The 13,893-nt window shown below is 39.2% G+C and overlaps 1 protein-coding gene across 1 annotated transcript; it reads right to left on the reverse strand.

Moving 5' to 3' along the window:
• Positions 1 to 1,402: 1,402 nt before the first annotated feature.
• DR1 (down-regulator of transcription 1) lies at positions 1,403 to 13,715 on the reverse strand. The gene is made up of 3 exons (XM_030033174.2): positions 13,037 to 13,715; positions 7,515 to 7,678; positions 1,403 to 3,555 (listed from the first exon to the last, which is right to left on the reverse strand). Exons 1-3 carry the CDS (start codon positions 13,254 to 13,256, stop codon positions 3,409 to 3,411), a joined length of 531 nt encoding a protein of 176 aa, XP_029889034.1. The 5' UTR covers positions 13,257 to 13,715; the 3' UTR covers positions 1,403 to 3,408.
• Between the last annotated feature and the right edge of the window lie 178 nt (positions 13,716 to 13,893).

Raw genomic sequence — 13,893 nt, forward strand, 5'->3', positions numbered from 1 at the left:
AATCCATCTTAACACTGGCCAGTATCCCACTGATGTGCTCCCACTGTGTAAGCTGCAAAGTAAAACTTTTCCATCTTGGAGAGATTAATAGTGTAATACCGAAAGTAAATTTAACCACAGCATTCTTAACCTTTCGTGTTACACTCTTCCACATTGTTTTGTGCATGGTTTACACAAAATCACAATCCACCACTGGGAGACTAAAATGAGGTGTACATTTCAGAGCAAGGGTTTTGCTGTTCCACAACGATCATTAAGTCACTTTATGCCCTTGACTTGGCACTGTTTCAAAATTATGAAAAGATCAACACAGGCATTATTACACAGAGTCCTCCTTAATGGAGGTACTTTTACAAAACCTGAAGAGCACCATTTATAATTGTGGCTTTCAGAGACTTTTTCCATTCTTGCAGAAATTCCTTTCCAGTCTTTCAATACCAAACTCAACTAGCCACATTTAAGTAGTGAAATCCAAATACCATTTTAAGTATTTGATGTTTAGAATCCTTAAGACACTTCCTTTTAAAGTACCTCAGTGTAGTAAATACAATTATGTTCATTATCCACAATGTCATGCAGACATACACTTTATTAAAGTAACAGAAAAGAAAGATTATGCAAGAAAGTCACTTAGTGAAAAGCACTCTGAAACAGACTAGCAGAATAATTATGGAAAACCCACAGATAATCTCATCAACTCAGTATTTAAGAAACAGACACATCCTTATAGTGTTTCTTCTGAGACAAAGTAACAATACAGTTCACTAACCAAACTTTACACTCTATGTATCTGGTGTACCAAAAAATCAGTGGTACCACAAATCCAGAAATCTCTTGTCTTCACTGAACAGGTAGTGCATGGAAGCACAACAGGAAAGTAATACAAAATTCTTAGTTTGTTGAAAGATCAGTGAAGATTCTCCCCCTGCAACTGCCAGAGTTTACTTTTCATACTTGAGGTGCAATGGCTGAACAAGTAAAGTAGTCTCTAAACAAACTATCTACATGAAACTAATTCAACAGGAGACTAACATATATTCGTATTTCCCCAGCATCTGCCTGTTGTCTTTCACTTTGTTAAACTGAAAGTATTTCAGTAGGTTATACCTGATCTACAGGGCTTTTGTCCAACTTTTCAAGTGAAGAAGGTCAGGTTATAAAAAATGCATATACACAAAAATGCAATTCCCAAGAGGAAAGAGAGCAGGTCAAGCCCAGAAATATTGTCTGCAAGCATTAACCACCCCGGTGAACAGCAATGCCATCCAACAGCACTCAGGTTGTAAAGACTTTGGTCACAAGAAGTGTTCAGTGGGTCAAAATAACAGCAGAGTTAAAGTAGTCTTAACTTTTTTCTTTATAAATGCAATGAAGACAGACTATTCATTAAATATAAAAGCAGTTTTATAAAAACACATCAGAATTTTATTGCTTGAAGAATACAGCATATGAAAAAGCACAAGAATGTCCAAAAGAAAGGTCACAAGGATCCAAACATATTACACCATACATACCAGATGCAGGAAAATGTTAACCTGAATTCTGCATCAGAAAAGAAAGGTGTAAAAATATACCTAATATTATTTAAAAGGAAAAGACTCATTTAAAATAGAAAGTGTGAAGGTGTTACAGTACGAATTAGAAAAGCCAACACTGCACATTAACATTGTATCACTAGACTAGATTTTCTACCTTTGGTACTTAAACCTTTACAGAAAACCACTTCCTTGGTCAAACCTTGCCTAACATATCTCATATAGTAACCATGAAAGGTTTTTTGTTTTGTTTTTCCTTTTTAAACTTAAACATTCAAACAAGCACTTTTCGGCGTTTTCACTGCATTAATGCATTTAAGGAAGCGTTCATATTTATTCAATATGTAACTTAATGTATCTCAAATTTAAATCAAAGTCACTATGTGACTGACATCTGAATATGCGCCAATTGTACCTTGTTCAGATCTTTATGTAAAAATGGGCACACCATTTTCTGTTTGCGTCCTTATGTAAACAGACTGCTGCAGCCCTCAAGAATTCTAACTAGAACAACTTGCTGAGGACATAAGTTAATAAAACAATCCATGTTGTTAGAGAGCTATGGGATCATCTACAGCAGCATGCAAGTGGCTTTTCTAGTCTGCTCAGATTAGTGTACCAGAAGATATGCCAGTATTACTTCAAGTAACACATTAAAACTCAGCAATGGACACTACTGTGCTTTATTTCAACACAAAGAACAGCTGCTCATCCATTAATCAACAGAATTTTCAAATCAACTATCAAAAGGACTACTGTATAATTTCTGTTCCATGTATTGCTGATCACTCTTGGGGAATAGTTTATCAAAAACCTGGACTTACCTACAAACCAATTTGAATGAAGAAAACGCTAACTTTCAACAAGGTATTTTAGTAATCCAGTGGCAATCTAGTCTGGAGAATGTTAGCATTATGCTGACAACAATGACTAATCAAGGTTAAATAAATTCCCTCTTTTATGGTAAGCATGCTCTTAGCTTCAGCTTTTGCCTTCTTAGGCTTGAATACTTAATCATTCCCAGTTATATCAGTGGAACTAAAACAATTTTGTTTCATCAAGCTCCAGCTTTATATTTCAACAATATGAATAGATATGGACTACGAAATACCATCAACAACAGTTAACATTAAACTGGAGTGAAATAATAGAAGAGTTAGTTCTTCAAACCAGGCAGTCTTTGAAGTGAAATATTCAGTTAGGACTGTCAAAGGATGTCATAATAAAACCATGGGTTTCTTTTTTTCACCCCTATACAAAAAAAATGACTGACTTTGTACAACTCCTATTAAACATACCTTTTCCTAGCTTGGTGAAAATGTATCATTTTCAAATTTTAACAAGTGTGGTATTTGAGCATATATAATATTTATTGCCACATACATCCTCATTTTAAAAAGAACTAAGAATTCAGACTCTTACTATGCTGAACTCTGCTTTTTTCTCATTAACAGATTATACCTACTGTACCACTCCCCCAAAAAACAATTAAAAATTCTAAGTAAGATTTTATAGTTTAGTTAAAAGGGAAGAAATGCAAATGTGAATTTAGAACTTTTTGTATAAATCTCACTATATTTTATAAACTTGTTGTTTATTGTAACACTGTTTATTGATCAAATAAATGACGCACTGCTATCTAAAATTTCCATATACACCATTAAAAATCCAAAGTTGATATGATACTGAACCTTAAATCTTCAAGAGTTCAAAAAAAGACAGTTTATACATGTACAGCACACAACAGCAGACACCCCTAGAATACCAATTGCCAGTCCATGATGCATACAAACTTACAGGTAAGCATTCATTTCACTGTTTTCATTGTGCAGGAAAAATATTTCTTAGTAAAGACAAACTCAGCTGGTGAATTTCAGATATCATCTTCATCATCTTCATCCTGAGAGGATCCTGCCTGATTGGATGCACTGGCTGAGGCAGCAGCAAGCTGTGCTTGTTGAGCTGCTTGTTGCATCTGTAGCCATTCCTGCTGCGCCAGTTCTGCTTGCTGTTGTCTAGCCTAAAGACATGAATTTAATTGTTAAGTCCATACATAGCTTGTGAAGAATCTCTAGAGCACCTTATCTTTAAAAGCAGTTTTATCTGCACCTGCAGATTCCTCTTGTGTAATTTTTATTAATTGTACACATAAAAACACATCTAGAAGTACCTCATTATTTGTACCAAGATGTTTACCTATATTTTCTCTTCCTCTGAAGAGGCCACCATTTGGAGGATTTACAGTTACAAAAGCAAGAGGCAGGAGCTAGCGTACTTAAGTTCCATTGTAAGGATTGTCCTGAACCACTTCCTAATGGAAAAACTGAGGCAAAGCAATGAAAACTTTAGGCTTCAATTTCAAGGGATCTTCACATTTAATCACAGTTCAGAGATGAGAACAGCCCCACTTTGTTGATTACAAATACTAAAACTTGCAAGTATGAACTCATCCAATTGTACCACGAAGGCACACATAATTACAAAAACATAGAGAAAGCCATTATCTTACTTTGCTAAGCAATCTTTGGAAAACAGAGAAATGCAAGGTCTTCTCAAATTCAGGTATGCAGATTGAGGATGACTTTGCTACAGAAAGGTAGAGCCCTTTACTGAAAGGTACAAGATGTTCCAACAAAACATTTCAAATAGTTCAACTGGTGACCTCTGTGGTCAGTGAGCGTGGTGCTTAGTTGCTGGCTGGGCTTAAACCACAACACCTCTAATTTTTCTGGCCAGGGTTTTCAGTTGCTTTTTCATCAACTACTGTTGATTTCAACAGTATACTAATCAATTGTGTTAAAGTTAAAACTTCAATTTCTATTTTGAGTGAACATCAGGAAAAAGTTCTGAGAATTAAACGTCTTCAAACTTCTTTACTTTTCTACTTTTACAAGTCATCACTAAGACTGTAATGATTTCCTTTCTAATCCCATTGCACTCACCGAATTTTCCTATTTTTTTCCAAAGCATCAACAAATTTTACGGTTTTGCAAACTTCAAGATGCCAAAAGATGATGCTTTGGAAAATGATCAAAGGCAGTTTATCTACTCAGCGAAGTGAAAAAATGGGAGTCTTCCCTTCTTATAAGAACTGTCACATTTCCTCAGTCTGTTTTAGCATTAAAAGAAAACACTTTTACAGGGGTAGAAATCTCTTCTCAATGAAGACTTTTCAGTATTTCAAACTTCAAGTGGTCGTGAAGTTACAAGGGTTGGAAAACAATTTAAGACATTGTAAAGTTCTAAACAAAGCAAGACAGCAGCATTTGTACACATAGGAGAGGCATAAATATTTATCACACACAAGATAACAACAGGGCTCCCTACTGACCCTGCTACAATTAAGTCTACTGTACACTCAACAAGGTGATACACATGCATGCACCAGGAATCAGAAGGCTCAGCACTTTACACTGGATGGATTGTTTTGTCAGTGCTTACCCTCACTACCATATTTATAAAGGTATCGCTTAGCCATTTCAAAAATGGAAAAAAAAAAAGAAAAAAGAAAAATTCCATTGAGTTGTATTGACTAAGAAGCTTTATAAGCACCTGGTGAACTTAACTTACTTATTGCACAGATGAACTTTTGTGAGGAACCCTCAAAAAAAACCCCAAATCTGTTACGGCCCTTGTCTTGCACAGAAACTTACAGACATGCATGGACATTGGGATGAGACATTCCCCTGACTTCAAATATTTACCATCAACCAAGCTATAGGCATGAAAAATTCACAACATTAACAAGCAAGTATTTTAAAACTAGAGCAAGAAGTCAGCATTAGTATCATGCTCTAGAATATTAACAAGATTAGCACAAGTAAATGAACATGCATTTGTGTAACTATTTTTAAGAATAATTACAGTACCTCCAACAGCATATCACAACTAGTCTTTTTGAAAAATGAGACAGCCATCTTTGAATCTATGCAAAGATTGTCCATATTACAAAAGACAATTCTGAAAATCGTTCATACAATCTTGTCAAACTTGCATGCATTGCCTTAATTTAGACATTAAGGCACAGTACTATAAAATTTAAAAAGAACATATCTCAAGGGGTCATTCCTTAGAGAAAGTGTAGCTTACATAAGGTGGCTGTCCTGGTTTCAGCTGGGATAGAGTTAACTGTCTTCCTAGTAGCTGGTACGGTGCTATGTTTTGAGTTCAGTATGCCAAGAATGTTGATAACACCGATGTTTTCAGTTTTTGCTAAGTAGTGTTTAGTCTAAAGTCAAGGATTTTTCAGCTTCTCATGCCCAGCCAGCGAGAAAGCTGGAGGGGCACAAGAAGTTGGGACGGGACACAGCCAGGGCAGCTGACCCAAACTGGCCAAAGGGGTATTCCATACCATGTGATGTTATGCCAAATATATAAACTGGGGGGAGTTGGCCTGGGGGATCGCTGCTGGGGGACTAACTGGGCATTGATCGGCAGGTGGTGAGCAATTGCACCGTGCATCGTTTGCATATTCCAATCCTTTTATTATTACTGTTGTCATTTTGTTAGTGTTATCATTATCAGTTTCTTCTTTTCTGTTCTATTAAACTGTTATCTCAACCCATGAGTTTTACTTCTTTTCCCAATTTTCTCCCCCATCCCACTGGGGGTGGGGGGGAACTGAGTGACCGGCTGCATGGTGCTTAGTTGCTGGCTGGGGGTAAACCACAACAGTGGCCATGGTTTCATAATTATTTTTTTTTTTAAAGTTACTCAGGAGCTAGTACTCCCTTAACACACCTTATTTTTTGCTGCTTTTTTATTTTGTATACCATGCTAAGTTATTTGAACAAAACAGTAAGTAAAAAACAGGTATCAAACTGACTATTATTTGTAAATCTTACCCTTAATCCAGAAGCAGCTGTATTGGTCTTTCTAATGTTAGTACAATCAAACAAAAGTTACGCACACATGAATTTATCACAACCAGTTCACTGCATGCTGACAATAGGTACGTGGTTTGCTGAAATTTTAAATGCCTTAAAATTCATCATGCAATTAATCCTAAAATAATTGGCATGCTGTAATATGAAAACCAACAGCTATTAATTGTTTCAGCAAGATACAAGTATAGAGAAGAGAAGGTTGCAGTAATCAGACATGGTAACACAAATGAATATGCATTTTCACCAGAGGAAATCAAGCAAATTGAGACAGTAAGACTCATGCCTTGGGTAAGAGGAAAGAGAAATCCAATATAATTTTCACATCACTTAAGTTTAAACAATGGTCGTCTTGTCAAACTAAGAGAATAGTAGAGAGAAAGATGGTGTAGAAAGACAAATGAAATCAGCTTTTAGTCATTTAAACTTGGAGATATTCACAAACTATCTGGGAAAGCAGGGAGGGGAGAAGGCTGGGATGAAGGAGAATGTGTGTGTGTGCACGCACACAGTATTTGCAGGCAAATGCTTTTCCTATGCCTGAATTGCCTCTCTAAAAATTTATGCATGAATTCACTCAATTAGAGTCTTGCCAAGAGTAAAGGAAGATGAGAAAGGACAAATTAGAAGTTTTCAATGACTAAATATTTCTTTCAAAGCCTAAGAAATAACATTTGTGCGCTGATGGACAGAAACAGAAAAGGTATTTTCACTTTTTAATGCATCAAAACTGATAATTTCCTAGAACACCAGCTGTCATTCTTTTATTTCCTCAGCCAAGTAATTCTTAATGTATTCTCTACACTAGAATGGAAATACCTAAGTAGCAGCAAAAACCACGCTTTTTAAATCTACAGCATAAAATTTGTTTGTATACAAAGTCCTACATGTCAAATCACAGAACTAAGAAGTAGCAGCATCTTATTTGTTGACTTTACTTTCCCCAACTCAAACAGGCCAAGCTCAATAGCATCTCAGATGCCACAGCAATTCACAAGGAAGGGGATACTTCTTGAGGTCTGCACATGTTTTTGTGGCACTAGATCTGCAGCATTAATTATTCCAGCCTCATCAGTACAAGTATTGCTTCACTTACTTTTGCAAATAATTCCTGTTGCTGCCTTAGAAGCTCTTCTTCCGGAATGCCAAGGTTCTCCAAGCGTGAACTGGCCTTTCTTCTCTTTAGTGCTACTGTTTTGCATTCTTGTAAGACTTCTTTTACTTCACTGATATAGGAGCCAAACCCCAAACTTTCTAGTGCTAGAAAGAAAGAAAAGACATTGCTTATTTTTTACAAAGCTTTTGATAATATATATCAATTTCTTTATTTTAAAGATAAAAAAAAAAGAATTAAAAAGTTTGATCACTTTTATATCATCTGGTGACCAAAATCTGCGTTCTTGAGAAGATCTGACAGCTATTTTCCCTGTCTCTTCTCCCATGCCATGGAAGAGCGTATGTTTTCAGGCTAGAAAAATTAAGGTTAGTCAAGTACAACCAAAAAAGTCTGCACTCGGAGAGGATTCAGGGCTTTCAGATACATTTGGCTAGAGACAGGCATTATTCTTCAAAAGACATCTTTCTCCCATCTTCTACATATCAGAATCAAGCAAAATTTATACAACTGAGAAGTCCTTCCTATCCGAATCATTAACCTTTAATCTCTCTGGGATTCTATTTTTTCCAGTTTTGTTGCAAGTCTTCAGTAGAAGGTAAATTAGCAACCTGTAACAGCAAAAGTGATGCATGTAAAATGATTACAGATCCTTCATTAAGGCAGAAATAATTAATACTACTTTAGACCTATGAATTTTAGCTTTTGTCTTTTAATATCTAAATTCATATTTCAAGTGCCAGGAAGCTAAAAATGCATAGTTCACACATAAAGTCACATAAAATTATGCATGAGCTCTTTATTGGTTTATTTCTCAACAGAAACCCTTTTATTTATCACCACATGATAATGCATTCAGAAACTAAAATCTTGCACTTTTATCTGCCCAAAGCAATCTGAAATGCAGTTATATCCTGCAACAACAGTTTTTTTAAAGAATGCAAAAGTAACAGGAAGGATTATAAAAAACCCAGGTAGAGCATGTGACAAAAGGCACTCTCTGTTTCCTGATGACCATTTATTTCAATATGCTTACACACACACACAAACCCCAAAGTGGAACCTATTACAGTATATGCTAGAAATATTACATAAACACCAATTATACTAGAGACAAGTCTCAGTTTAATAAAACACCTGGTTTATTTCCAGTATTTACACAAATCAGAGTTTTCTTTACGGAATGATAGTTGTTTTAACCTTTATCTTACTTTATTTCAATCTTATGTCACAAGCTATTCAAGAAATAGCACTAAAATAAACTGCACAACAGCAATCAACAACGTGTTATAAACAAGCTCTTAGTTACACTAACTCAGTCTATATTCTAACATTAATTTTGTAAGCAACATCTTCCTACCCATAATTACGGCAGCATGCCATTGTATCATACACCTAAACAACCACCCAAAGGCATTCTGCAAGTTTTCAGCTTCCAATCTGTACTCAAGGAGACAATTAATACACTGTGTTCAATAGGGCACTACAGTGCAGCTGTCTAGTCATGCAGGACTACCATTCCTTTAACAGGTAACATTTGGCAAATGAATTTACGTAATACCTATTTCTTAAGAAAAATAGTTAAAAGACAAACTGGTTTAGAGATAATCAAATTATTTCAGAGACAGGATGCCAGTTCAGCCTCAGCCCCCACACACACACTGGAAACACTTTCTTCAATTAGCCCACAGTTTCTACAAGAATTACCAAAAACCTTCAGAAACCTGTTTAATCCAACCTCAGCACATAGGAGACAAATCCATGTCTCATGGTCTAGAACTGGTTATCTAAGCAGTCTATAAATATTTAAGAACTCATTCAATTTTAAAATGTAAACAGTATATACAGTAAACGAAAGGGTTTTTTTTTAACCAAAGTATAACATTTTAGAAACTCTACAAGTCTAATATCACTAAGACAAACCATCAAAGCAAAAACATAGGTGTTCATCAAAAGAACGTTCACAGTGATCAGGGTTGGCCATCTGCAGCATCAGAATAAGAACTGCCCAATCTGAAGTCAACAGCAAGATGGGCTTTTTCAGAAATTTTAAATGGCCCTTAAAAAAAACCAAATTAATGGAAAGAACTTAGTTATGTATTGAATATAGCACACTAAAAAAAACAAATATCCAAAAAAGAACATGTGATATAACCAAGACAGATTTGTACAATTGTTCAACATAATAAAGCTATGAAGAACCATATATGCACCATAGGTCTAGTGCATCAAAATTCTGCTGGCTGTGAAACAACTTAAGAAATGTACTACCTTCTGGAAACACATCAGAGCTTTACAAAACACATGCATGGAAGGAATACGAATCCCTTTATACCAGCACAGTGCTGAAGTGTGGGACAAGTGATTACTAGTTTAGCAGAGCTACTGTTCCACCAAAACTCAGAGTCCTATTTCTTGAGTCTGAAATCTACATGTCTACCCAGATTGCTGAAAAATTGGTACCTTACCAAAGTTAGAATGATCACACCAAATTTAAACAACTGAATCCCAAAACACAGATTTTGGGGGGGGGGGGGGGGGGGGGCGGGGGGGGCCAGGGATGACAACTTCTCTTATTTACAAACAGCAAATCACAACTATCTTTTCCCCAGTTTCCTCCCACTCTTAAAGACTGCATGAAGGTGCAGATCTCTGATTAATCAGTTAAGCATAATTAGTTCTACATTTGTTTTCTATACAATCAGGTCATTCATATCTGAGATTTTTAACTGTCTATGCTCCTTTGAAAGAAAAATAACTTCCAAAGTAAAATCCCAAACATTAACAGTTGTTTGGGTTTTTTTGAACATTAAATGCTAATGTAAACACTGTCAGTATCTTAACAGCCCATGAAAACAAGCTACAGGATTTGCCATCAATCCACAGCCTACCTTACTGCACAACAGTTCTATGTAGACCAAAGTAATCGAATTCATAAAAACGGTGATTTAACATCTCAACAATTTTGGAATTCAATGGAAGTTTAATTTCTCATAAAAAGCCTGCTTTGTCACAACTCACATAACTATCAAATGAGGCTATTTTCTGTTCCAGGATGGAAGGATATTAATTTGCTTATTAGAGTCTCAGACTCACAGCTGGGTTCCTGATGGTGGGATTCAGCAATAAACATGGAGACTATCTCCACTTACGACTATTACATAGCCTTGATGCCTTTGGGTAGTCTCCAGGGAAGCTACTTTGTGTTTTATCGCTAGTATTGAGTGCTTGGCATATTCTGAGTACATGTATAAAATCAGGTCTCTCATGGGATGCAAGAAGCCTCTGCTTTCCTTTCCCTATGCTGTTAACACTGTGCCAGTTAAGTGTTTTTGCTACCACACAATGAAACACGGCAGGGACTTTATTTATCTGAAGCACAACCCAGTGGTAGGGGGAAGAGTTCTAGCTCAGCAGGTGGCCACACAATCATTTTAACAGTACAGCAAAGGAAAGGGCATCTTAAGCACCATTGCTGCCAAACACGTAAGTACAGTGATGAAGTGCAGCTTCACATTACCTCTAATACAGTCACAATGGCAGGCTGTCACCAACTGCAAAGCATCTCTTTCCCCTTCCTCTTTGTCAGTGAAATACCACTCCTGCTCCTTGCTCCCAGTCTAGTAACTTCTTGTTTACAGGAACAGTCAGATCAGCAAACTCCCCTGACAGAAAACTGTGTTCCCCTGCTACACTCTCAAAAAGCCACACGGTCAGTTGTATCAGCAATTGCTAGATCCAGATCTAGAGAGGGTACAGAAAGATTCTTCTTGGCAGCACCCTGTGTTTAGATTGGACCAGGTATGATGCTATGACCATTAGCCTCATTTTACTCCTAAATGAACTGGTTTAAGCATTCGAAAGGAACAAGATATCTGGATGACTACAAACAATGTATTTCAATTACTTAATTTGTTAGCATCATTGTCACAGAGCTACATTAAGAGACAGCCAAAATAGCAAGTATCTAGAATGTATGAAGACGGATGAAAATGCGGGAATACTATGCCTATATACACACAATCACTGCTTCCAAAATTAGCGATCTAAAGCCTCATACCTCACAGAGGGATCATCTGCCAACCGACCAGCATGTGGAAGCAGCTAATAGCACATACACCTCCCTAAAGATAAGAACAGCAGAAAATCCAAGAACAACTCCTTCTATCTCCAGAGCATTACAAAAATGAATACATCTCCAAAGTTTTCCTTCGCAATACTTGACTAAGAAGTACAGATCTAATTTGAAAATAATTTTTCCCAACTCTAAAATCTGGTAACACAAAGACATAGAACCCTGTGAAACACTTGGTTTGCGACCACCTGCTGATGATATGCACACACGTGCACACACATTTAGTGCACTAAAACAAATTTTAGTTTAAATTTGTCTTCCAAAAAACGTAGACTAACCCTAGGGCAGCAACAGGTGAAATCTCTTCTGAGGACCACCACTACGGGGCAAAAAATACTTTCATACATGAATTCCTTGTTGTCCTCAACCTTAAAGATCATGTCTATTCCTGGGTTAATAACTGAGCTCAAACATTTTGGTGGTCATTTGAAAAAACCATTCATGTATTATGAAGCATCATACCCAAAGTATGCTTCCACATGCAAGCACAAGTTTTACTCTTTACATCCTGAGCTGCTGTGATGCAGTTGTTTTGCTAAACTTCCAGGTTTACAGGTATTTTATTTAATATTAAAGCTCATACACGCTACATATTTTCTTCTGCTGTTTATAATCCAGTCAAGTACTTGAAATTCTTCTGGTGAGCAAGCTGATATAGTCCAAAGGAATCAGGTTTGGGGTTTTTTTCTCGTTTCAAACAGAGAATCATTACCAAAAAAGCACATCTTTTTTTTTTTTTAACTAAGTTGATGCCATCATGGTCCTGAAAATAGCTCTACCGCAAATGCTACTGTTAACATCTCTACCAGGCAACAGGATAAAGTACTCTTTCAGTTAAACAATCGGACTCCAAGGATAGCCCTAGAGGAATATTTCACTCTCTATAGGAACAAGAAAGGACAACTCTGGATTGAAGCCTGGGCTCCACATACTCAACCATAAGTCTTTCATCACTCTCCAATTAGAAAGAGATTTAATAAATTCAATATATTAATACATGCTGTAAAAGGAACCCGCATAACCGTTCGAAAAAGCAGAGCTCGTTCCACAGATACGAAAAAGACGAATGGATTCAGTGACCTCACTCAAAGCATCACGGACGTCTCCGAACCACAAAACGAGAGCTGGTCCTGAGCCCACTCAACAGTCGTCCTAACCACACAAAGACAAACCTTCCCTTGCAATGCGACCGACAAGCCGGACAGCACACACTTTCCCTCCAGACCCTTAAAAGACCCCTGCCTTTTGTCTTTTACATAGCTACAAGAAACCACAGAGAGAGTTCCGAGTCGCAGAGGGACAGGAGTGACTCAAAGCCTGAATGACCCGTGGCGCACCGGGCAGGAGCGCACCGCCTCCGGAAGCTCACCTTGTATGACATGCTCCGGGGAGATGGTTTTCTTCTCCGATTTGTTGCAGATCTCGTTGGCCTCGGAGGAGATGAGGTGGATGAATTCAGTGCAGCAGTTTACCACCAGCTCCCGGGCATCGTTTGCCACGCGGACGTTGGGGAGCGTTTCTTTGATCATCTTGTTGATGGCAGCCCTGGGGATGGTGAGGTCGTCGTCGTTGCCCGACGACGAGGCCATCCTGGCTGCCGCTGGCTCCCCGAGAGGCGCTCGGCTCCCGCGCTCACGGGCTCCCCCTCAGCTCCCGCGCGGGGCTCCAGCGCGCGGGGAGCCGGCGAGGGGCGGGCGGTGCCGCGGGAGGCGACGCTGCGGGGGGGGGGCGGCGCCGCCGATGGACGAGCGGGCCGGGCCGGGCCGGGGGGCCGCTGCCGGGCCGCCGGTGCGCGGGGCCGGGAAGGGCTGCGCGGGCTCAGGGCTCCCTCGGCCGCGGCGCCTGCCACTGCCGCCTCCACCACATCCTTCGGGCGCCGGCGCCGCCGCCTTATGAACAGCCTGAGGGAAGCCGAGCCGCCAAATTACCCGCGCGCAGCACGGCTCGGTTCGGCGCCCTCCTCCCCCGGCGGCGGCAGCGACGGCAGCGTCTGGCCCGACGGTGAGGGCGGCCGCGAGGCGGAAACGGGCTGACTACGGGCTCGACCTGCCAGGGACGTCGCTTCCGCCGGAAGCCGGAACAGCCTTCCGCCGCCTGGCCCCGCCCGCCCGGCGAGCGCCGGAAGGGCTGGCGGCGCGCGGCCCGTGAGGCGGCGCCACGTGCGGCCGGCGGCAGCGGCCGGGGCTCCGCCGCCCTCCCGCTGCCGGGCTGGGGCCTCTGCGCGGG

Source organism: Aquila chrysaetos, chromosome 12, assembly GCF_900496995.4.
Source record: "Aquila chrysaetos chrysaetos chromosome 12, bAquChr1.4, whole genome shotgun sequence".
Taxonomy (NCBI): Eukaryota; Metazoa; Chordata; class Aves; order Accipitriformes; family Accipitridae; genus Aquila; species Aquila chrysaetos.